At 38.8% G+C, this 27126-nt stretch overlaps 1 protein-coding gene across 1 annotated transcript in view; it reads right to left on the bottom strand.

The window, feature by feature from the left end:
• The window catches only part of met (MET proto-oncogene, receptor tyrosine kinase), a gene marked incomplete at its 5' end in the record, with an annotated part of 53365 nt that extends 34909 nt beyond the window's left edge, over positions 1 to 18456 (bottom strand). The window contains 1 exon segment of the mRNA XM_079809411.1: positions 17275 to 18456. Coding sequence (XP_079665537.1) covers positions 17275 to 18456 — 1182 coding nt within the window.
• Between the last annotated feature and the right edge of the window lie 8670 nt (positions 18457 to 27126).

Raw genomic sequence — 27126 nt, 5'->3', positions numbered from 1 at the left:
ACCAAACTTTACACTTGGCACAATGCAGTCAGGCAAGTACCGTTCTCCTGGCATCCGCCAAACCCAGACTCGTCCATCGGATTGCCGTGGCAGCGTGCTTTACACCACTGCATCCGACGCTTTGCATTGCAATTGGTGATGTAAGGCTTGGATGCAGCTGCTTGGCCATGGAAACCCATTCCATGAAGCTCTCTACACACTGTTCTTGAGCTAATCTGAAGGCCACACCAAGTTTGGAGGTCTGTAGCTATTGACTCTGACAAAAGTCATCATTAAGTACTATATGAACATAAAAGGTCTATATGGCTCATGCATTATATTTAAAAAAAGGCTTCTCAAAAATACTTTTTATGGAATAGCTTTGTGTGAGGAACAGACCACAATTTAAGTCAATATTCACTGACAGTTTAGGGTCTGTAAGATTTTCTTAATGTTTTTGAAAGAAGTATTATGCCCTTCAAGACTGCATTTATTCAACAGTAAAAACAGTATTGTGAAATATTATTTCAGTTTAAATAACTTTTTTCTATTTTTATAAACATTTAAAAAATGTAGTCCTGTGAAGTAAAGCTGAATTTTCAGCATCATTACTCCAGTCTTCAGTGTCACATGATCCTTCAGAAATCATTCTAATCATCACGTTTCTTATTATTAACAATGTTGAAAACAGTTGTGCTGCTTAATATTTTTGTGGAAACAGTGATACATTTTCCAGGATTCTTTGATAAATAGAAAGTTCAAAAGAACAGCATTTACTTAAACAGAAATATTTTCTAAATATCTTTACTGCCACTTTCGTTCAATTTAATGCTTCCTTGCTGAATAAAAGTAGTGTAGCAGATGTGAATGAATCATTCAGACTACATTGGTAAACTGAAACAACGGATTCTTTGAGAAGTTCTGACTCAAAATAATGATTCATTCCTGAATTGGACTTCTCTTATGAGATCTTATGTAAAAAAAAAAAAACTTTCAAGAATAATGACTTAAATTTCAGTTTCTCTCAAAAGGAGTATTTGGAATATAGTGCACAAGATGTGTTAACTACTTTCATGATATATTTAGGGTGATTTTTTTCTTAACAATACACAGTGATTTTAATTATATTAAGAAAATTACTGTTCGTGTTTCATGGAATAAAGCAAGTCAGGTTTGGAGCAGGTTTTGAGCACCATTTGAGCGAGTAAACAGTGAATTTAAAGGGATAATTAAGGCGATAGTTCAACCAAAAATGAACATTCTGTCATCATTTACTCACCCTCATGTTGTTCCTGTATCTGTATGACTATATTATTCTGTGGAACATAAAAGAAGATATTCTGAGAAATGTCTACACAACGGAAGTCAACAGTCACCATAACTGTCTGGTTACCAATATTCAAAAGCAACTTCTGTGTTCTGCAGATTTTAAACGATACGAGGGTGAGTAAATAATGACCAAATTACATTTTTTGGGGTGAGCTATCCTTTTAATTATCATGGTTTATCCAAGTTAGAGTTTACCTAGAGTAACCTGAAAAGGAACGGGGCACCTGCGGGCTAAACAGTGGTCAAGCTCAAAGGGTCACAGACCCTGGTATGAAAGTAAAGAAGTCATTAATAATTAATGAAACCAGACCCTGGCACCACAGGCCATGACTAAAATGCCTGTTGGAGAACAGGCGGTTAATGATTAACACCGTTCTCACTCAAACGCTTCTCAAGTTACACTGTATGGTGAAGGCACCCTGACAAAAACACTAAAAACACACCCATGAAAAATCAGACGGGCATAAAAAGGACACTCCATACTGTGCCAGAAAAGTTCTCACTCTTTCTACCCCTCTTTCTCTGGCGATGTGAGTAAGACGCATGAGTCAGTGGGATGACTGCGGTTGCAGCTTCATTTTGAGGGCATGTCTCAAAGGGCTGCTTTGAAGAAGCAGAGAACAATACAGGTAGACGATAAATCAGGCCGAACGAGCGCTGGGCCCTGCTCTCATTACAGGGCCGCGCGGGCTGGCTCAGAGGCACAGAGTCGGTATACAGGTGTAAAAGCCAGCAAAGATGAGGGGGGATTACAGGGCAGCTTATCCCATCCCCTCAAGGCAGAGGACGACTTTTCTGGACTTCTATTGAGGGAGCGACAAAAAAAAAGACACATGTAGCATGAAGCAACCAGGGAAATCATCAAACTGTGCGAAAGATGCCTTTGATGTGCACGTTTGCTTTGCCGGGTTATATAAGCCCACCGCGATCCATCAAAACGGCCGAGCTGCCACGCATTTCAATAGGACTTGCGTAAGCATTCGTAAGAAAGCACCGTGGTTTGGCATTGATTCGGGGGGCTCTCTGAAGCCTGACCTATCACCAGCTGAGCACACCCCTGAGAGTCAACATCTGTATTGGAGGGGGAGAAAAAAAAAGAAGGTTTGTGGGGTTATTTTCATAGCAAATAAACTTCACGTTTTGCCTTGTGTTTGAAAAGGAAGACATTCCACTGCTTAGCTCACGGTATTGCAAGGATCAAGGGTAGAAATTGAAAAACCTGGGCAGTGTTTTGACAAGATTTGGTTGCTCTGATCCCGAGGTTCCTCCACAAGCTGGGTGCCGTGCAGGGTTTACTCTCATTATTTCTCACTTCACTTATTAAAGGAATATTCGGGGGTACAATACAAGTTAAACTCAATAAACAGCATTTGTGGCATAATGTTTATAGAGTGCTGCAGGGATGACCAAACCAGAAGTTTGGTTCATTCTACAAAAAGCCAATAGGATTTCCAATGGCTTTTGGATTACAGGAGCAACTAAGCTCTGTGACCAACAAAAGTTTATGATTCTCACACATATTTTTGCAGTCCAACCCAGAAATTTGCTTCATTCTACAAAAAGCCAACAGTATTTCCACAGGCTTTTGGATCGCTAGAGAAAATAAGCTCTGTGAACAACAAAAGTTTATGATTCTCACAAGTTTTGTTCATCAAGAGATAGTTTGAAGGAGTGTGATTATAAACACAACATGGCTGTAAAAATAGATTAGTCAGTAAATGAGTTTTCCTGTTCGGTGACATGACGTTTAACCACTGTAGGCTGATTTAGCAACTTGTTAGGAACTGCTTAAAATAAATCAGTAATACTCTACTCATTACTTTTTTTATGCCGTAGAAAAAACTTGTGCTACCCACAGACCTTGTTTTAGGCATTTAATAAAAAGCCCCACTCAAAAATACACATTGACTTCGGGCTGATGGAACTGGAAGTACAAACTCATTTTAGGGTTTTAGGACTCATTCCTGCAGCACTCTATACGTATTTTAACTTGCCCCTAGTTTTCTTTTAAAACTGCAAAAATAGAGGTTACAGTAAGGCACTTACAAAAAGGACATTTTGCAGTGTGTAATATTTATGAGGATCTATTGACATAAATGCAATATAATATACATAACTATGTTTTCAGTGGTGTATAAAGACCTTTAATAATGAACCGTTATGTTTTTATTACCTTAGAATGAGCCATTTTTATCTACATACACCGCAGGTCCCCTTACAGTGAAGTCACCATTTTGTGCCGGCATGTTTCTACAGTAGCCCTAAACGGACAAACTGCTCTACAGAGCGCTAGCTACTCTCTGCGGTCCCAGACGACATAATATTTGGCCACCCTAGCTTCTCTAAGGGAGGGGTGAGTGGTGGGCGGTGGCAATTTGCAACCTCATCGCTAGATGCAGCTAAAATTTACACAGTGCACCTTTAAAAGCAAAGTTGTGAAGCTTTCTTTTTAAAAGCTCTTGTCTCAAATTAAAACAAGAGTATTATTTGACCAGTAAAATTGTTTAAATCATCATTTTTAGTCATTTCAGGATTTATCCCATTGCATTGCCATTGCAACAAAGTTGTAAAATTAGATATTTACTTTATATGGAGATGGTTTGCAAGTGATTTTTATCACATTAAAATCATGTTAATTAGCATATTGTTTACATTTTGTGCCTATACTATTGAAACGTGAGTATTTTAATGATTACACAATTGCCCCATTCACTTCCATTGTAAGCTTTTTGCAAAAAAAATAAATAAAAAAAAATAAAAAAAAGGAGAAACACATCGAAATAAATTGTCAACATTATGTGCTGTAAATGGAAGTTAAAGGTGCAATAGGCGATATGGGAAATACTAAATTTAGCCAGCTAGCATTGAAAGCATATGATCCCACCCTCCCTGCAAATCGACGTACAAAGCTACGCCTCCTCCAAAACACATAAATGCGCACAGACCAGAAGCGAGGCGACCATAGATAACGTTAATGGATTACATCATGCATCCTTCACCGGTGAGAAAACTTTACAGTACAGTGGGTATCAGTAATACAATAATGAAAGTAAACAACTGTTTGCCTGCCATTCTGTCTGCACAGTGTACGTGAACGCGCTGATGGCGTGTGATGTCTGCGTGAACAGGCTGCGCAGTGGTATTCAAACACGCGTTGACTGATAGGGAACACATGGTCTCGTTTCATTCAGACCGATATTTATTTATACAAATAAATTTAGACCGCCAAACATAGTGATTGCTATAAGGATATGAGACTTTCAACCAGCATAACAAAACAAATGTCTGTAGAGAATCACCTATTGCACCTTTAACTCGCATTGGACCAGGAATATTACTTCATATACGAGTATTTTGAGTATCATTTCAAAGAATGCAGAAAAATAAATCACACAAAAATATCCATCCTCTTTGACACATTAAGCAGCTCTCATTGTGCACAGCACAATGCTGAGGTGATAGGGTTACTGTGCCCCACCTTTGGTGCTTTATAGCTTTGTGGCCTTTGGCGTCACCTCCGAAAGGCTTGATATGAGTGAAAGGAGATCTGTATGACCAAATGTCACCTTCACACACTTTCTGTTAACCCCCGCATCCAAACCCCTGCAGTTGTGACCACGTACAGTGTACATGAAGATTTCTGAAACGTCATTGCGCCACACTGCCACCCTTCAGCTGCTTATGGACGAAAATAATGTGACCTTCGACCTCACAGAATTTTCAGTAATGTTGTATATGTTTATATGCATGTGTGTATGATTGTGGTGTGCCCCACCTTTGCATTTATACGGCACGTCGCAAAGCAACCCGATTCTTGTGTTTATGCGCCTTTCTTGGATTACTAGGTCGTGAAGGTCAGTAGTCTGGGGAGAATTAGAGAACCTGACAATAATGTGGGATTAGAGGCTGGCAGTCACCATGCAGTCCTGGTGCCTGGCTGCTGGTGTGTAAATACCTGTGAATGTCTTGAAGAACACTCGAAGAGCCTATTGTAGAGCTGCACAATAAAATCGAAATAAAACTTATAATCGCAATATGGCTTAATGGGATAATTTAATCGTGAAGGCTGAGATTTCATTAAATAAATATATGCACTGCCAGTTTCAGAGTGAAGATTGCTCATTTACATACATGCTCATAATATATTGTTTCAGCATCTCAGAACAAATTCGTTAATTTACTTGTCATGAGCTGCATGCGTGTAAATCAACACAGTGCCACGCGTCACTCTGAAAATAACAGTGCATATATTGAATAAAATTGCAGCCTTCGTGATTTGATTATCACGTTAAGCCATATTGCGCTAAAAAAGCTTGATGGTTTAACATTTGAAAATGAAGAAATTAAGATTTAAATATTAGTATTGTAATTTTACAGTTGTACTATAAAATATGTTTTATTAAATATTTAAATGTTTTATTTTACAGTACATTATTATTATTGCAATAACTATTTCCCCCCATAAATTCACCCCAATCATTCTAGAATGATTAATTCTTTCCTATTATTGCTAATTTTATGTTTTACACACGCACACACACACACAAAATAACATATTTTGCAGAAAAACAATAATCTCAGATGTAAATTTTTTCCAACATCGATCAGCCCTTGTCTACTGTAGACTTTTAAAGTTACACCTTGCTTTTTTAACAGTTGACTCCTATTCATTCTTTCTCATGTTGCTTTGCCTCACATTCTCTTTTTGTTCTTATCTTGTCTTGTTACTCAATTTTCCCTTCTCTCACTCTTTACCTCTCGACTTGCTCTCCCAATCCAGCAGTCAACCGATCTGTCAGCAGGGGACTTTGTTCCTCACTCAGGTTTCCAACTGGGAAAAAATACACGGCCCAGTACAACCCCTAAAAAATGAATCCATTTATCCAACTGCTCGTAGTTAAATCCCTGCTCATCTAGAGATTTTGAGCTTGTTGCTGCATGTTATGTTATAAGACGATTCGCTCTAAGAGTACCATATGCCTGGACCAAACTAGTGAGACAAAATATATTTTGGCACAAAGTCATTAATCAAAATGAAATCGAGATTAAAATGCAGTGCACGAAAGAGATTTGTTAAAACAACAGGATGAAATACTTAATTAACTGCAAAGGAACGATGAAAAATAATGAGCTTTAAAACTCAGATCGGGCCAACGATACACATTTTACACTAGCAAAAATAGCGACAAGCTAAACATAAGCGAGAGAAAGCTATCATTCTATTGACATACAGTGATACATATTATGGACGTGCTTATGAACCATGCTCATCCATCCAATTAGATAAACAGACATAAGCAAAGGGGGGATAATTTAGTGTGGAGTCCATTCCGGAGGCCTGGAGGTCTGTCATTATTTACTCGTCCAGCATGGATCTATTCAAAGCATTAGCAGAAACGCCCATTCATTAAAGCAGACAAGATGAGCACGCTCAAAGCATTGCTCTCTGCCACGGTCCACAAGCATGCTGGAGTAAAAACCTCCACCCTTACGCAAGGAGCATGGATCTGATAAAAGGGTAAAGAGCACTGCTTTAAAACCATGAAGCGTTGAGACCCTTTAAAAGATCAAATCCAGTCCTTTATGGAAGAGAAGGGAGGCAGAGCATTCAAATGCCTGGTTTGCAGTAGGCCAGAATAATCAATTCCAATCTTGGCTGTAAAGACTTGGCAGGGCTGCTTTTCTGTGATGATCTTACTCTTTCTCACATGTCAGAGGGAGCAAATCGTGCCTCTGACAGGACAGATCAGACACAATAGTTTTATTTTGGGAGCTGTTTAAAAAGTTTAGCAGATTCTCTGTTCCTAATTTCAGCTCATTTAATTCCATGCATGACATTCTGCCGAGAGCTTTGCTCCGAAGAAATTCCCTTAAACTCATAAAAAGCTCAGAATGAACATGTGTTAAGCCCATGCTTCTTGACACATTTAGTATGCTGTATGATGATAATCCATTGTTTCAAGCGGCATAGGTCCTGTTTTCACCAAAGAAGCGTTTTGTCAATCCGATCACAAGTGGACGACGCTAAACAGAGGTGTAAATGGGTTCTAAAATGTTTTTTAGCTTGTCCACTTTCAACCACTTCCAGAAGTAGTCGAAAGCGCATTCGGATTGCTTTCGTAGTGTAGGTTGAATGCGTTCGAACAGCCACAAAAGACTACTCTCCACCTCCTGACCAAATGCGTAAACATTATGCGACGACATTAAACTTTGTCGACTGAAGACCAAAGTTTGGTTTGGAGTACCAAGCACAATGTTCTCTCACCATTCCTGATTTCTAACACAAACTCGCCGCATTTGGCGTGGTTTTGTGGACGTCAGAGCAGAAACTAAAGCTGCTGCTCTCCGCTTGCTTTTCCATCGTCTCCGTCATGTTCAGATGTAAATTGTGTGAGCTTATAATGTCCATTAGATGGAAAGAGCCCATACATTTAACCACCTATAGGCCATTCTCCTTGAACAAATCAGGACAGAAGTGGTCAAAAGTGAACAAAAGAGACGGATTAAAACAGCAGGTAAAAAAGGGATGTGTCTCCCTCATCTACTTATGATCCGATGGGCCAAAACATTTTAATACCAGTTGTAAACAGGGCCATAGAGTCTTGGAAGACATTAACACATACACTATATTGCTATATTTGGGACACCTGCCTTTACATTCACATGAACTTTAATGACATCCCATTCTTAATCCGTAGAGTTTAATATGGAGTTGGCCCACCCTTTACAGTTATAACAGCTTCAACTCTTCTGGGAAGGCTTTCCACAAGGTTTAGGAGTGTGTTTATGGGAATTTTTGGCCATTCTTTTAGAAGCGCATTTGTGAGGTCAGGACCTGATTTTGGACGAGAAGGCCTGGCTTGCAGTCTCCGCTCTAATTCATCCCAAAGGTGTTCTATCGGGTTGAGCTCAGGACTCTGTGCAGCCCAGTCTTCTCCACATCAAACTCGCTCATGCATGTCTTTATGGACCTTGCTTTGTACACTGGTGTGGAGTCATGTTGGAACAGGAAGTGGCCATCCCCAAACTGTTCCCACAAAGTTGGGAGCATAAAATTGTCCAAAATGTCTTGGTATGCTGAAGCATTAACTGGAAATAAGGGGCCAAGCCCAACCCCTGAAGAAACAACCCCTCACCATAATCCCTTCTCCACCAAACTTTACACTTGGCACAATGCAGTCAGGCAAATACTGTTCTCCTGGCAACCGCCAAACCCAGACTCATCCATCGGGTTGCCGTGGCGGCGTGCTTTACACCTGTGGCCTACCTCTTTCGTGGCTGAGTTGCTGTTGTTCCCAATTGCTTCCACTTTGTTATAATACCACTAACAGTTGACCGTGGAATATTTAGTAGTGAGGAAATTTCACGAATGGACTCCTTTGCACAGGTGGCAACCTATCACGGTACAACACTTGAATTCACTGAGCTCCTGAGAGCGACCCATTCTTTCACACATGTTTGTAGAAGCGTCTGCATGCTGTGCTTGATTTTATACACCTGTGGCCATGGAAGTGATTGGAACACCTGAATTCAATGATTTGGAGGGGTGTCCCAATACTTTTGGCAATATAGTGCAGTTCAAATGGTTTATTATCAGTAGTTGGCATGAGCTGTCCTTCCTTTAGTTGACATTAAAAGGCAGATATGATGAAATCCTTATGTCAATTTGGGCCTTTGCAAAAACACACGTGGAACTACGCTACACGTTCCGAGCAAAGATCAAGGTCTCAAAATGCCTCTTTCTGCCAGAAAAACACAACTGACATCGGATAAAGAGTATGAGTATGCAGCAAATTCTGTCGTTTGTGGTCATATTTCTCAGCACTATGATTCAAACCAAGCAGGTGGCATCCTTTTTATGACACACAAATTCAGTGCCAGTCAGCTATTATACTAAGTGTGTAAAATCATGCAACAAATGGAAAACAAACAATCGAGCGTGGCAGTAATATGAAAAGCATTACCACATGGTAGAAACAACGCATCATTGTGCTATCTTTGGTAAACCACTGGAAGCTGGCATGTCTTTTATTGCCTTTTTTGTTCAGATACCTTCATGGATTATGGTCAGACTAGCACATTAATACAACACATCTGTTCGAGGTAGAGGGGGGCACAGTCTTTAGGTAAAATATTTTCCTTAAACGACAGTCTCCTATGACATGTGCATCAAATTTCCTCTCTAGACTAGGAGAACCAAAGGATTTTCATGAAATTTGGTTACATTAACGGGTCGTAAATGATTCTTTTTTGTGACTCAAAAACATACTGTATATAAGACTGTTATGAGCTGGCTCTTTTTAGTTAATCAAAGAATACAGCACAGCCACTTTAGTCCTGTTCTTAAAAATAAAGTTGTTAATATTTTTTTAAATAATTGTAAATCAAAAACATAGATAGGGGTTCATGTAGTCAGATTCCTAAATGATTCTCTGACAACAACCAACTCAAGAATCAAGGACACACAACAGGAGTCAGGACCTGAATGAATGACTCCTGTTTGGGTTTCTTTTTAGTGAATCAGTTCTTTTTTGAGAATCAAAAACAGAACGATTCAGTCCAGTTCCTGAATGACTCTCTAAAAAGAAAATGGCTCATAAGAATCAAAAACATACAATGGGACCAGTGTAGTCTAATCCTCAAATGAATGAGTCTTATGAGCCGGATCTTTTCAGTGAATCAAAATACTTAAGTATGAATCAGTCGGAGTGGTTACATATGAATCGCTTACTGTTACTGAATGATTGTTCATAAATCACAATGTGCAGTAAAAGCACTTGTTGCAATAATTGGCATTTTTGGGTATTTTACTTATTTAATTAATTAATTATTTTTTAATATGTAGTTAATCAAAGCACTGAATTTAGAGTATGGTGCAACTGAAATATTTGTGAGAAGCCCATAAAAACTGAATCTGAAATGCTCTATTGGTGACAGACTGCTGCAATAAACATTGCATTTCATTTCCCCCCCACAATTGTTCTCAAAAAATGTTACTGAAACCATTAAGGAACAGGAATCATTAAAAAGAATCTGAGTCAGAACCAGAATCATGACGTTCCTTTTGATTCCCGTGCCTACTCGCACTGCTTCGAACCCTGTATGACTGACACCTGAAGTCCACTCCATTAGCTGACCAAACACTGGGTGTCATGCCCCACAAAACTCACAAGTCAGGTATCAGGTAAAAGCTTGCTCTCTTTTCACACAGGCTGTGTCTTCTGAGGGATAAGCTTTGGAATATCTGACTGACGTGCTGAATGAGGTGGAAGGGCAGCCACAGATAAGCTCTTATTTGAGGTGCATTGTTGAGTTCTCAGCAGGTGATAAAGTAGAATAGTTCCTGGCCAATTCAATCCGTTCCATTACTTAAGCACACATTCATTCAAGCCTGCATCCTATGGAACCATTGTGCCGGCATTAGCACCAGAGCAGTACGGAGTAATGGCTCTTTTGACCTAGTGGGGGAGGTTGAGTCCTAGCATACCCCGAAAAGTTTATTTGTGGTCCCTGCTGTGTAAGCCAAAACAATTAGTAGAGGTCTTTGAACTGCACCAAACAATTAGTCTGGATCGGTCGACTCCAGTCGTTTAGCCGTGTGGGCTGATTGAATATCCAACCTGACCGGGCTCATTAAATGCTTCAGCGGGTATTTGATTTACACCTGGTCAGGATGCCTTTAACCTCACATGGAGGTTTCAAAATTGAGCTCTTTGATGAAACCTCAAGCTCACAGACCCGGAGAGCAGGAAACGACCAGAGGGTATGGTGGATGCCAGAGATGGATCAACATGCCTCTGGGCCACCGACTCGTCATCAGCCTCACCAAAGCAATCTTTCCCTCCCTGACACTTACACATGTTTCTGAATTATGCCCAGAGAGAACCGACAACTATTTCAAGCCTGAAGGCTGTGTTAAATATGGGCCAGTCATCCCGACAACAAAGGAAGAAACTGTGGTGCAATAAACCTGGCGTAAACAGTGGAGTCCTAGCCAATCGTATGTTTGTTTTTATGTAATGTTCCTCCTGATGAACAGATTGTGAGTGCAAGCGTTTATCGGTTGTATGCTTAACTGCTTTATGGGAGTATTTAACACACATATGCAGCAAGAGTGGGAAAACAGTCCAAGGGCAGGAAAAACAACAATACACAAACATACATACACGTACGCATATATAGCATTGAGGAATCAAGAAAACGATGATCGCTGTGACTAAAAATATATTTATTTTGTTCTTATTGGTTGTTGCTGCATTTTGGATGGTACCCAAGCCTGATGGTTAGCGTTAGGACAGAATATAGTCCAGACCGTATGTATTTGAAAGCATGCAGTGATGCTTGGAATCACTTTGATCGTGAAAATACAGTTAAGTGCAAGATGTGCAAAGCCAATCTGCATGCATAACATTATAAGGAGAACAGTTGTATGTAAATTCTTTGTGCTGTAGTTGCCCGTGTTTCAGCTTTGTTGTTACGGGAAGAACGGGGGTTACACATTCAGACAAGCATGGTCAAGTTCACTTGCGCAATGGTGTCCTTTTGTGCAGACGTAAGTTGTAATATTACTTTTATGTTGTATATATCTCTGATTAATCTCATATAGGATGTTTATTAACCCACTAGCGCTTCAGTTTACCAGCTCAAACAGCAATTTCGTTTACACTTTACATGTCCTTATTACAGTGTAATTATATATTTATTAAAGTATTGAGTAATAATAATTAACTACATGCACTTACTAAAGGGTTAGGGTAGGATTAGGATTTGGTTGAGGGTTAGTTGCATGTAATTGCGCATAATTTACTTGTATTACTATAGTAAGTACATGTTACATAAGGACACTGTAAAATAACGTGTTACCAGGTCTTCTTACCTAAATGTAAAACCTACTCAAAGAGGTTGTTCCTTATTAAGTCACCGTTTACATGCAATATGGGGAGGAAGATCTTTCTGAAGATTAAAAGCATGATATTGTGCAATCTCTTGCAAAAGGCATAAAACTGATTTTTAGCAAAAACTGAATAGAGATTGTTTAACTGTCAAAAGATGTGTGAGTGATTTAGAGCACAGAAGAACCCAGTCAGATAAAGGCTTATTAAGGGAAGATTTTGTCAAACAAATGAATTGTATTAAAAGGGAAGCTCTAAAAAAGCCACTGTTGAGCAGCAAAAAGGTATTTGAAGCTGCTGGTGAACCATGCTGGCTGGCAGTTGTGCATAACGTTGCATTTCAGCCACCCCTAACCAAAGCTCACAGAGAGAAACATTTACATTGAGTGTACATTTTCAAACAGTTGCTGAAAAGTTGTAATGTTGCGTATACGTATGTATGTTAGACATATAAGTTACATATGTTGTCATATAGAACGGGCTTCAGTTTTTGGTCACCTAACTTTGGTCAGTGGACTTCAGGTGTCAGTCATGCAGGGTTCGAAGCAGTGTGAGTAGGCACGGGAATCAAAAGGAACGTCATGATTCTGGTTCTGACTCAGATTCTTCTTAATGATTCCTGTTCCTTAATGGGTTCAGTAAAAAGAATTTGAGAACAATTGTGGCAAAAATTATCTCTTTTTCAAAAACATTGATACATTATTGATAATCTAGCAGTGTCATTTTTCTAGTCATATTTTTTATAGACATTTTAATTTAATATTTGTATTTGTTAACATTAGTTTTTGTAACCGCAGTGTTGTACCCCGCTCCCGAGTACTCATTTGACATATTAGTCCTCGAAATGAAAAAAAAAAAAACGGACAAAAAAAATCCCTAATATATATATAATAATATTTTAAAACATGCAATTTTGCTGCATTTCCTCAGTATACACTACTGTTCAAAAGTTTGGGGTCGATACGTTTATTTGTCGTTGTTGTTTTTTTCTTTCGATTTTAATGTGTTTTAAAATGCAGATTTTCAGCAGCCATTATTCCAGTTCTCACTATATAATATTTCATATTATCATCAATGTTGAAAACAGTTGTGCTGCTTAATATTTTGGTGGAAACATACATTTTTCCAGGATTCTTTGATGACTAGAAAGTTCAATAGAACAGCATTTATTTAAAATATAACTTTTGTGACTTTATAAATGCATCCTTGCTGAATAAAAAAGTATCTAAAAACAAATCTTACCAACCGCAAACTTTTGAATGGTTGTGTATAGAAATATAAAGAAGACTTTTAGGACACAGAAAACCTAACACAGCAAAAATAAGGACATGAAAGTCGGGATACATCCCCACCGGTGCTCTCATCCCCAGATGTAGATGAGACGAGCAGTTTGCACCTGGATGCCAGCTGTCCAGTCTCCTCTAGCTAACATTATGGTCTAAAGTCACGCAGGTTTCCCGCCAGGGCAAGGCTGCCAACATGAGCTCACTGCAGGGGCTTGACATTTTGAGAAAACACACAGCTGCACACTTCCACCTGCCCCTTGGTCAGAGCTGTTGGTCTGTGACGTGTACATGCCTGCGTTCGTGTGCTTTTGCAAGAAATGACTCAGGGTGACTTAATTCCTCAGTACAAACCTCAACTCACCCACATAAAATACATTTCTTACACATGTATACATACACACAGAAACGCAACCATGCAGGTAGCTTATCGCAGCTTCTCCAAGCAGAGACAGGATACAACAAGTACTGTGTCTTTCAGCATGATCTTGCACCTCCCAGAGCTGAAGCCGTGGCCTATAAATGATCTAGGTTTTTGCCGCTTTTGCGCAAACACATCTGGGAATAAGCAGGCTGCAGCACGTACACTTTTTATAAGTGCTAAGTACAGTGCATTAGTGTGTCACCCTGTCCTTACATGACCACTATAATGCAAAAGATTGAGCGAGGTACAAAGAGCTAAAAGTATCTGATTTACATTGATATTGGCTTATTCACAGTCAAAAAGATGTGTACAAACAAAGTAAGTTAAAAATCAATGCACTGCCTTTTCGCTTTTCTTTACACTTTTAGACTTGCCATCTCAATGCATGTTCATTTAGCCACAATGGCGGTAATAATTAAAATGGCTGTCGATCAAAACTCCCTCTTTAGGAATTATATTACAGGCGGCAATCAATCAAGCTTCAGATTCAATTTTAAAGTAATCAGCATTTGCCAGTTGTTCCCCTGATCAATTGTAATCTAATGATAATTTTGACCTTAAATGTGGCTGTTTGTTATTGCCGGTCTCAAGTGTCCCCCCTCCTCTCTGCTCTTTCAAGACGCTGGTTTTGTTGGGGTGGTTCCAACTCGGATATATCCATTATTCCAAACAATAAGGACTATATTTCTGTCTGTTTTATTAACGAATATTGCTGAGCTACAGCAGACTGGCCGATCGATAATTTTAAGAGCTTGGGTGAAGTCTGAAAGCTGTGGTGTCTTTCTCTCGAAGGGTAAGAGTCTATTACGGACTTTGTGATTTATCTGATATGATATTCAAATAACTTTGGCTCCACATTAACAAATAAAACAGGAAAGCAAGGCTAAATTCAATCAAAACTGAAGTACAGTGTCAGATGCCCAATGTTTCCCCATAAAAGCAGGAGATGTTACTTGGAGCCCAGTTTGTGGAGTCAGTTGTCTAAGAGCAAAAACAAGATATCGGGATCAATTTATCATGCCTATTTACGATGTAATTGTTTTATGACATCGCGTCAATTGCCCCTTTATGGGATGATAAGACAGACGCTGCATAACATATGCTACCGGTATCATGGTTCTCAATGAAGGCACTATGATTTACACTCAGACACACACCCAGAACAAACAAACGCACATGCACACACTTATGGACCGTATTGGAAACAGACGCACATCCCTTTCAAAAGATGTTCAGACCATTCAAAGCTGTAAGTAAACAGTTCTTCTAAGACGCCTAGGGAAATGTTTTCCAACTGCTATTGCCATTTAAGCTATTTTACATCCATAATGAAAACTGATAGAGCCACGGCTGACTTTGAGCAGATGTTTGGATCAAGCATCCACAGAATGAAAATATTTAAAAATGTCTTGAGTGCTTCAGTCTGCAGATCTTCAGCTCAAATAAATGACTGAGTGCACTTTGTGAGTTTGGCCAGATAAAGTTCAGGGCACTGAAGCAACTACAACAGACCGGAGAGCTGTTTGACTTTGGGACGAGGCCAGCCGCTCCGGTCTGGCCCATATGAACTGCTAAAGCGACCAGTACAAAGACTGTTAGAGTCAGTTGAAGAACACCTGCTGGGTGGTGATCTGGGCTTCCCCGCTGTACGGACTCTGATAAGACGACACATAAGCAAATAGAAAAGTGCAGAGAACGGACTCCATGAGTAATGGCTGTTAAACAAGCCTGATTCACATGGAAACCTAGTTTTCCCGATTATTCGCCATCTTCATTTGAATCTACGCCACAGAGTTTATAACTGAAGTGCTCACATCATATTAAGAGTTTTACACAATAAACATTTAAAGTCCCCCTGTAGTCAATCATTTTATCCCTTAAAACTCATCTTTGATCACCAAAGTGATATATTTAAACGTTTTTTTTCTGTGAAAAAAAACTGCTTCATGCCTTAAAATAGCATGAATGTAATTACACCCTTGCTTCATTTAGTATGCAGATCTATGTATATGCAAATGAACCCCGCCTCCATTCACTCACACCAACTCAAACATCCACTTGCTCAACTACTGTAGTAAACGCTGCACAATGGTATCTCTCTTTACAACGTCAAACACATAACGGTAATTCATACGATTAGCCTTTTGCTTGAGTATGTTACCAAACAGCTAAAAATGCTGCTATTGTTACACAAACCACGTTCCCATTCGCCACCTCAGCGTCAGACAGCTGCCTTCTAAAAATCAGCATCCTTAGAAACACTTTTGAACAACTCAGAACGTCAGCGGAGAAAGGCATATAGCTCATCATAACTCAACCGCTATATTGGTAAATATACACGATTTTTCATATCAACAGAAAAATATACTGGGATAATCTGGCTTCTCTTGAGACTCCCCAGCTCCCCATTGAATAGTTAATGATATGCTAAAGCCCGCCCGCACATTGACGTGATTGGTTACAAGGTAGTTTGTGACGTAAGAAACACCGGCGATTTCAAACTGCGTTTTTGAGACTTTGGTTCACTGCAGGTTTATGGAGAAAATACTCAGCAATGGTGTTGACTTATGACTTTGCACATGGTTTGTCGTAAAAACACCACATAGACATATAAACAACATTAAAAACTTGATTTTAAACCACAGGTGGTCTTTAAAATTCACCTCAGTCCACAGAGAGTTTTGGGTTGTGTTGATTATTATATGTGTTAAATAAGTAGCCCATGCCCAGTTTTTCATTTTTAAAATAAGAGTACCAAATAAATGTTGTTTTTCATAATTTACCATATAAAAGGGCTCTCTGTAAGTTAAATTAGTTTACATTAATTTGCTTTAGCTTACAAAAGAAATCCTTTCATATGAAGCAAAATGAACATGAATCAGAATCAGATTTGAATCAGGAGCTTGCAAATCTCTAAATCTGTACTGATACCCAGCCTTTTTCCATTCACCTTCTGTGCCATGCTGTCCACTGTCCAGCTTTAATCGCATCTGGACATGTTCATATGCTTTATCTTTACATATTCAAAACATTAACCAGTGTCTTACTATGCAGATCAGAGCGATGTATGACTATGTTTTGTAATGAACTCTGGGAAGTAATAGCCCAGCATCATCGACAGGCCCTCAGGGAGTTGTCAGCAGTTAAATTTGTGTCATTTATTGATCTGCATGATTTACTGATTGATCCAACAAATGGTGATGGATAAGTAAAAACGACGAGGAGGGTCAGTGATTTATGATGGCCTGAGGACAAAGACAAGCAATTGAGCTGACAAGAAGTCAGATTTGCTCTCGGATGGACACCGCTTTGAACGGTCAGCTAAAATTGACAGGAGAAAATGCATGATTTGGTTGAAACGTCTTACCTGGTTGAAGGTTTTCTCCTCTGACCCTGGAAAGTGATAGAGCTTCCTCGTGTGTCTCCTCTGAATGAAATCCCTGAAGTAGTTATTGATGTCCGTAATGGACACCACGCAAACGGCAGAGCTGGCGGTGGGCTCCGGTGAGTCAGGTTTGCTGCGGGCAAAGGCAGCAAACAGTACGTCCTCTCCTTCTTTCAGGCCCATCTCCTGCTGAAAGTCATAGCCGACTTTGGCCACATGCGCAGTCTGGAGAACGTTGAAAAACACCTGGGCCGAGCTCTTCTTTCTCCTTCGCTCAGAGTAAATGCAGTCAAAGGGCATTTCCACGTAGCGCAGGATCTCAGGATCCGAAGAGCACATGCGTGCGATCCTTGTGTGGTAGGCGTTCGAGCTGCCACTTTCTCGTTGGACAGTGAGAAAATAAACATACGGACCACTCTGGAAGGAGTAGACGTAGCGTAGAGGGTATTTCCCACGCAGCCCTGGAGCCAAGTCCATGTAGGATTGCTCTGAAAAGAACTCAAAGCCATCTTGAGTCTCTCGCATCTTCCTAACGGAGATGGTGTGGTGAAGACGCGGGCCGGTCAAACCAAGAGGCTCAGAGTTTGCGACGAAGAACCTCACGACACCGCTGCTCATCACGCTGAGGATCTGCGTGCCCGAGGGTCCTGCTAGGCAGTCTGGGCAACCGTGTTTGCTGCCTTGGTTTTTCTCCGAATACATGCAAGTTACTTCCGTATCCAGGGGTCCATCTTCTAACACGTGACGGGTGCAGACGCCATTCCCAACCGAACCACAGCTGTAGAGCTCAAGGTCATAGAACGTTTCAATCACAAGGGCCACATTGGTGTTGTTCGTGTTGGGGGGCTTGTCTCCACAACCAAAGCACGGTTTTGGCACCGAGCAGTCTGGACCCTCGTAGACCGGTCCGGTATTATACTCATGTTTCTTCTTGAGGTCTTTTGACAGTGCGTAAAGCTTGTTGATGGTGCCGACGTACACGGTTCCATTGAATTCCAACAGCTTCTGGATGGGAGTGTCAGACACAAAGTGAGCAAGGTCATAGGTCACAGAGAGGTCGAGTTCGGAGCTTTCTATTAGTTCCTCACATTGACTATTCAAGCCCCACCACAGCGTTTGAAGGATGACGAGGATGCAAGTGGCGTCAGAATAGTGAATTCTCATCTTTGTTCTTCTGCAGAATAAAAAGACAACATTTATTTAGCATATTCACCATGTAAAGACATAGACATTTGAAATAACAGCCATAAAAATCTAAGAATTTAGACATTTTTTTTAAATCTAAAAATGTGTTTCCTGTAGTGCTGTCAAATCGATTTATCACATCGAAAATAAAACTTTGTGTTTACATAATATCTGCGTGTGTACTGTGTATAATTATTATGTATGAATTTAAGAATGTTTTTATTTATTTATGTATAAAATAAAAATATTTATATATATATAAATATATTTATATATAATATAAATTATATAAATATACAGGTGCTGGTCATATAATTAGAATATCATCAAAAAGTTGATTTATTTCACCAATTCCATTCAAAAAGTGAAACTTGTATATTATATTCACTCATTACACACAGACTGCTTCATTTCAAATGTTTTTTTCTTTTAATTTTGATGATTATAAAAAACAAAAAAAAGACAAAAAAAAACCTGACAGAAAAAAAGTGTACAAGCAATAGGGATAACCGCACCCTGGAGAGGATTGTGAAACAAAGCCCATTCAAAAATGTGGGGGAGATTCACAAAGAGTGGACTGGAGCTGGAGTCAGTGCTTCAAGAACCACTACGCACAGACGTATGCAAGACATGGGTTTCAGCTGTCGCATTCCTTGTGTCAAGCCACTCTTGAACAACAGACAGCGTCAGAAGTGTCTCGTCTGGGCTAAAGACAAAAAGGACTGGACTGGACTGCTGCTGAGTGGTCCAAGTTATGTTCTCTGATGAAAGTAAATTTTGCATTTCCTTTGGAAATCAGGGTCCCAGAGTCTGGAGGAAGAGAGGAGAGGTACACAATCCACGTTGCTTGAGGTCCAGTGTAAAGTTTCCACAGTCAGTGATGGTTTGGGGTGCCATGTCATCTGCTGGTGTTGGTCCACTGTGTTTTCTGAGGTCCAAGGTCAACGCAGCCGTATACCAGGAAGTTTTTATAGCACTTCATGCTTCCTGCTGCTGACCAACTTTATGGAAATGCAGATTTCATTTTCCAACAGGACTTGGCACCTGCACACAGTGCCAAAGCAACCAGTACCTGGTTTAAGGACCATGGTATCCCTGTTCTTAATTGGCCAGCAAACTCGCCTGAACTTAACTCCACAGAAAATCTATGGGGTATTGTGAAGAGGAAGATGCGATATGCCAGACCCAACAATGCAGAAGAGCCGAAGGCCACTATCAGAGCAACCTGGGCTCTCATAACACCTAAGCAGTGCCACAGACTGATCGACTCCATGCCACGCCATTTCAGGCAAAATGAGCTCCAACTAAGTATTGAGTGCTGTACATGCTCATACTTTTCATGTTCATACTTTTCAGTTGGCCAAGATTTCTAAAAATCCTTTATTTGTAATATTCTAATTTTCTGAGATACTGAATTTGGGATTTTCCTTAGTTGTCAGCAATAATCATCAAAATGAAAAGAACTAAACATTTGAAATATATCAGTCTGTGTGTAATGAATGAAAATAATTGCGGGATTGCGGTATATTCGCTGGTTTTCTCTGGTCAAATCTTAACCGGTCCAATTAGCGAACAGAGGGAGTGGCTGAGAACGATGACGTTGATGTCGTGCGCTAGTTTGAGATGACATCAACACGACCAAAGGTTAGCGATTGGTTATGACAGATCCAGAGTGGCTCTGGGCAGATCCAATAGTTTTAAACTTCAACAGAGTTCCCGCCTTCAAGGAAGTTAACGCGTGTCAATGGAGAGTGGCCAGACTCTCTGTACAAATGAAATGTACGAAAGTCTGGTAGGACCAGGTTAGCTTTTATGGCCTATATAGTGAAAATATGGAGCTCACAGTCTAGGAGAAGCATACACAGAGCATAAATATGCAAATTGGAGCAGTTGCTGTTATTTATATGGTCAAAAAGTATGATGAAAATATGATAGGTTGTAATGTAATGTAATGTAATGTCAACAAGATATTTGATACTTACATAAGATGCATTTAAAAGATGATATTTAAATGCTATATGATATTGCATGCTTAGTTTTATGACCAAAACTCAGTGGTTTTCATTGAGTGTGTGGGGGGGGGGGGGGGGGGGGTGTACATGTTGCTCACATTGATAATTTAGAGGCCTTAGAAATTTGCATATCAAATAAGTTACTGTAGGCTTCATAAGGTTAAAGCATAGCATTTTTGTGCAAATTCTGATTCTATATATAGAACCCATTAGTGCACAAAACACAAGGACACAAAAGCTTTATGAACCAAGACAAGCTACTCCGAACAAATTACACTTGTAAATCACAGCCACACGCACTGCAACAACAATGATATCACTAGTTTCCTTGCATTGCAGAAGCCTCAATAATTCACCACTCACTGTGAATGACAAATCCATGGATAAAAGAAAGAGGGCAACTCTAAACGATCCTTGTGCCTCTGACTAGGACAGCACTTTTGTGGCCGTGTACCAGAAGAGGCGAATCATCAAAGAGTCAGCCTACACTGAGTGCACTGCGGTGACAAGTCTAACTTTAGACAGCGTTCTCAAGGGAGTGGTTGATAAACTCAATTAAGCCTGGTAGGCTGCAGACGCCGGAGAAGTGATTTATTGTTGGTGTACTTAAACGCTATTCCTCCAGGAGGTCGCTTTTAAGGTTGAGATGGAAAGACAGGCAGAGATAGAGAATATGGGATTCACCCTTACTGTTATCTAAACAATTTAAGTGCACTGAGTAGCACTATAGTTCTCTGCAAGCTCGAAGTATAACAGTGTGAGAGACTGTTGCACTTTCTGTCCTTTCAGAAATATTCAGTCAGTTTTCTAACTGTTAACTATATGCAAAACCTGATAAACAAGCTATTAAATTGCCTTTTTATCTTCCTTACACATCTAAACATAACCACTTCAAGTGCAGGAACAAAAATGCTTGGCACACTAAGGATACTCAAGTGCTTTAAAATCTGTTCTCTTGGATGTTTCCCCTTGAAAGGAAAGGAACAGAAGAAAAAAATGCCTCAGATAATTATTTATGAATATTTTAAAACACTCTGGGACTCACATAATTCAATTCCGTGTAGTTCTTTAAAATAAACTGATTTTAAATGTTACTGCTTGTATCTCCCATGAAAGTGAGCATTTAAAACATATTAACATTTATATAATGGTGGTGAGTTTTTAAGCTAAAGTCTCAAGTATCTGCAGACCAATATTTTCCTCAGACATTAAGCCCACTCACTTACTGTCACTCAAATGAATGCCTGTAATCCCAGAAAAAAATGTTCAAGTGTTTAGAGATAAACATGTCCACATTTCTAAATATAACGTTACTAAACTGAACAAAAAAATAAACAAAAGCTTCAGTTTTCTTGAGTTTCATGGAAGCTTACAGTTTTACAATGAGTCACACTGTCAACAACTAAACGCACACCTCCATGAGTTCCATGAAACCCCCTTTAGCTAAAAATTCTACCAAAGCAAAAACAAGTGAAGTGATATCACAGCAACAACTCAACTTTAATAACATAACTTCACAGTGAATAACCTCAGTTATTTTCTTCATACTCTAAACGTTCATAAATAAAGCAAACGCTCACTCACCTGTGAAATAAAGACACCTGTCTGAGACAGAAAAGAAAAATAATCACATCTTTTAACGGTCCGGTTCGCTCTAGACGCGCGCGCGCGCTGTTTCTGGTGGATGCCAGTGGTCTCGAGATGGGATGCGGCGGCGAGTTTCTGCGCGCTTTCTGTTAAAAAGTTGCCTGCTCTTCCTCCTCCTCCTCTTCGCAACACCGTAATCACTCACTCGGAGAATGTGCTCTTCGGTGACTCACCCTCAGAATGGGTCACATCAGTTTAAAGGTTTGTTGTTGTACTCTGCGCGAACGCTGCGGGTCGTTACTCCACGGTGCGCGTGCCGTTGGATGGAATGGGTCTCCCAGGTGAGCGCAGTCAGATCACTGACAGTTACGTCACTGGCGGTGGAGTAACGGAGTCCGATGATTGGCTGCTGATGTTACTATTATTGGGGAATTTCAATTAACATTAAATAAAAGTGATAATATTAGCATTTATAATATTGTGATAATATTATACGTAAGCATTTTTTTTAAACTGTTTATTTCGATCTTTAGATTTTATTTAATTAATTGTATCATTTTTTATTAGGCTAGGTATATTTGTAAATCTGTAATACCAATAAAATCTTTGATAAAATTCAATTTGAGTGAAAACGAACATATTAAATGATCATGAAATACATGTTCCTGTTTTATTTTATATGTTTATAAAGCATAGTTTAATCAGAAATACTTTTTAAAATATTGTTCATTAAATATTTTGAGTGGGTTATGGCGTGTGCAGTATGCATGTATTCATAATATAAAAAAAAGATTTTTGGAAATGTACTGAAATGAATAACAACGACAATAGTGAGAAGAAGAGTAAGAAGAAAAAGAACAAAAATAGGAAACAAATAATTTCATTTACTGACTTCTGTTTAATGTTAAATGTCATTGTATACACTCTAAAAAAAAAAGGTTCTATATTGCACCAAAAATGGTTCTTGGCTCGTAATCATAGGGGAACCTTTTTTAGTGCTATATAGCACCAATTTTGGTGCTTCAGTGGTTCTTCAGCGGTTCTTCAGAGGTTCTTCAGCGGTTCTTCAGAGGTTCTTCAGCGGTTCTTCAGAGGTTCTTCAACGGTTCTTTGACTAAGGTGCTATATAGCACCTCTGAAGAACCGCTGAAGAACCACTGAAGCACCAAAATTGGTGCTATATAGCACTAAAAAAGGTTCCCCTATGATTACGAGCCTTTTTTTTTAGCCTACTTTTCTGAAAGTTGAATAAATTAAATGAATTTCCGTTCTTTATTTATCGAACACTGTATTTGAAGCATGGATGAAGTTGGAGTTTGTATCTCATTAATCACTATAATGACCAAACTGGTTAATTGCTAGTACATTATTACATTGTGTAGCATTAAATTCATATGCATTGACCTTGTATAGAGCTCAAAACATCAATACTTACATGCAAAGGCTCGATATTCTGCATTCAGAGGCTTTATGAAGTATGTCTCATCACATTATACTGGCTATCGGTGTGTTTCGGGCATTTATTGTTGTAGCCTATGTATAGGTTTTGGTTAAGCAAGTGTGCTGATATGTAATATTGCTCAAAACGCAAATATGCGGAGGTTTACCACCGTGGTCAACTTTACACTGCCATCCAGTAACCACTAAACCCGAAGTGTGAAATTCTGGACCTATGACTTTCTCTTCAACTATGCAGTATCTTCATCCACCACCTGCCATGGTATGTTACTGTTTTTTCAAGGTCTCAAGAGCATGACACATTTGACAAATATTTTGTGGGTTTTTTTTAAGCGAGGAGCCTTATCGTAATATCCTTTTAAAAAACATGTCATTTTAACGATAGATTGTAATGTGTTTTATTTGTCATCTTGTGCCACACAAGTTCGTAGCCTGCATACAGGATAACCCTGTCATTAGCACGGAACCTTTACGCCACCTAGTGGTGACCTAGTCATAGTGTTCCAGATTTATGAAATAATCAATAAAAGGTGTGATATGGTGTCTGACACAGAGTGAGTGGAGGGAGGACACCACAGATAATCTACAAAACTGATCCGTATTGATTTACTACCCACTCTAACTTAGTCTCAGGTTTTATTTATGACCTTAAGGTCAATAAAATCCAGGTTAGTGCTGACCTGGTCATTCTCCTATACTGTAAAACCTCATTGACGACTGATCATTTAAACCTGCCACTGTTAATTTGGAAAAGGGCTTTTAAATGTTGCGCACATCAGCAGCAGTAATTTAACTATCCTCTTGACATTAGTATATTGCATATATTGTGAAGAATGACTGCTGACATGCAGGGATGGGTCATTTTTATTGCAGTTTTATACTGTATATTCAGACAAAAAAGATGCCATTTTATCAGTCAGACTTTAGATCTGAAACTTTAGATCAAATGTATTTAAATCACAGAAAGATTTAATAATAATACAGAAATAATACAGAATAAGACAGTCTAGCCTAGGCCATCTATTGCAGAAAGCAATTTGGATTTATATTCCTCCGCCCAGGGCCGTCTCAAAACCATAATATATTGAGAAACGGATTTGACAGTATTATTCCAGGAAAGTTTTAACAGGGTAAACAAACACAGAGCCGCATTTTAAAAACTTTACCCTCAAACCAGTTTTACAGCACTTAAGCTGATTAGTTCACCCAGTTGGCATTGTTTTCCTCTGGGTCACATGACCGCTCTCTACTCCATTTCTGATTGATTTCATAATCATAATATTATTGATTTTAAAACCTGGTCCTTGATAGCAAACAGAACAGGCTTTATGATTTATTCAAAATGGATAATCTTGTTTTGTATCTGGTTGAATGGGATGAAGCTTCAGGGCTTCAGGTCCCTTGTGAAAAAGAAGCACAATTTACCATAGGTATACTTTTAAAAAGTACTTATTAATTAAATAATATACTTTTAAAATATATATTCTTAAGTACAAACTAAAAGTAATGTTTTTGAACACTAGTTTACAATTCAAAGAAAATGTGTCAACATGGTCGGTCATCATCCTTTATCCCGGGAGGGACACGTTATGCTCTTGTTACATTTTTACAAACGGTATTGGTCACTAAAATCCCTCTTTTGTTCACTCAGAAGGTGATTGTCCTGAAAACATTTACAAAACAAACCAGTCCACCTCCAGATTCAGTAAACACAGTTATCTCAAAAAGACAACATGGACAAAAACACTTTGAAACAATTGAAATTTGGACCAAAACTGAAGGACATTTCCTGGATTCAGATGTGTCAGTGCAGCTGAATATACAGTCTGACAGGAGGTAGGTCTACTGTTTTTGCTTCTATGGTTGGTGACAATGATTCAACCGCTGCCAGTGGAAATGAAAACCTGCTGGTGGTGGTGGTGGAGGATATATGGCTGCTCAGAAAGTACCATCTGTTCTGTGTCTAATCAAACAGCTGAGATTTGATTGACTTGACTGTTTTTGTACTCTTCATGTAAGAGAAATACCGAAGATCTATGACTCAGTGCAGTTTTGTATAGGCTATTCATAGCAGTAGATATTCTGACGATAACAACATCTGAAAGAAACAGGTGTTGTGATGCCCATGGGGCTCGGGGAAAATGAACAATCTAAAGCATAAATCTTGGTTGGAAGTTTTACTGGGCATGATATCAAAGTAAATAGCAGCCTACATTAAATTAGCCTAAAGACACATAGCTAATTGAATCAATTCAGTCACAATGAATAATAAAAAAATACATGCTTGCTATTGACTTTATTTACCAGGAGGAGGTGTTATCACACATCAACGATATAATCCTGACCTGTAATAGACTACTTCTACATGGTGACAGTGAAGTTTCTCAATTGTTTACCTGACAAATAGCCTACTTAGCAGGCCTATGTTATTTTAGCTACACACGTAGGTATTTGTTTAAGCTATGAAAATCCATTCACGTTGAAATCTTTGTCAACAAGAAATGAGATGCACCATATATAAAATTCAAAACTTTTTGGAGGACCGTAGCCGGGCTTTTGAGATTTACAACGGAAATTATTCATAAATCAGGATTTATGACTCAAATTGAATCAAACTCTCGTGCACCCTGTCGCTTTTATTTTGTAGTTAGCCTACTTATTTTAATATATGAACATTTTATCCTACTGTAAATTAATTAAAAAAAAAAAAAAAAATGAAACACGATGTTAGCTTGAATTGACAATCGTTTCGCCTGATTCGTTAAAGAAAAGGTCCGACTCAAAGGAACGATTCGCGAGTCGCTTCTCACGGTCGAACAGCAGGGGGTGATAGCTACTTTGAAGTATTTCACAGATTTGAATATAGATAATTTTCCTAACAAATACAGGTTTCATGTCAGGCGTAGGCCACCCAGTGTGTGGAAATGAAAGGAAATATTTTATTTCCAAATTTAACATCTTTATTGTGGTTATGATTCTTATTAAAAACATGCAGGATTGTTATAGTTAACTAAAACCACATATATACAAAAATAAAATAAATAAAACTTAAACAAAAATAAATAAATAAATAATAAAAACATATTTTAAAAATGTCCAAAACAACCACATTACTAAAACTTTAACTAAAATGAAAAAGAAAACAGAAAATACAAAAATAAAAACTAACTCAAAATATGAATAAAAACTATAACAGTATCTCAAAATACTAAAATAATACGGATGTGGGCTGCAGTACTTTAAAGAGATAGTTCACCCAAAAATGAAAATTCTGTCATCATTTACTCCCCCTCAAGTTGTTCCAAACCTGTACGAGTTTCTTTGTGCTGAACACAAAAGAAGATAGAGTGAAGAATGTTTGTAACAAAGCAGATAGAGTAACTATTGACTACCAAAGTTTTTTTCCCCCTACTATGGTAGTTAATGGTTGCTCTATCTGCTTGGTTACAAACATTCTTCTAAATATCTTCTTTTGTGTTCAGCAGAACAAAGAAACTCAAACAGGTTTGGAACAACTTGAGGGTGAGTAAATGATGACAGAATTTTCATTTTTAGGTGAACTATCCCTTTAAAAGGCAAAAGGTGTTTAGTT

The sequence above is a fragment of the Gobio gobio genome, assembly GCF_949357685.1.
Source record: "Gobio gobio genome assembly, chromosome: 25".
NCBI lineage: Eukaryota > Metazoa > Chordata > Actinopteri > Cypriniformes > Gobionidae > Gobio > Gobio gobio.
Note: the sequence above shows the minus strand (reverse complement) of the source record. Positions and strands in the feature narration are given on the sequence as shown.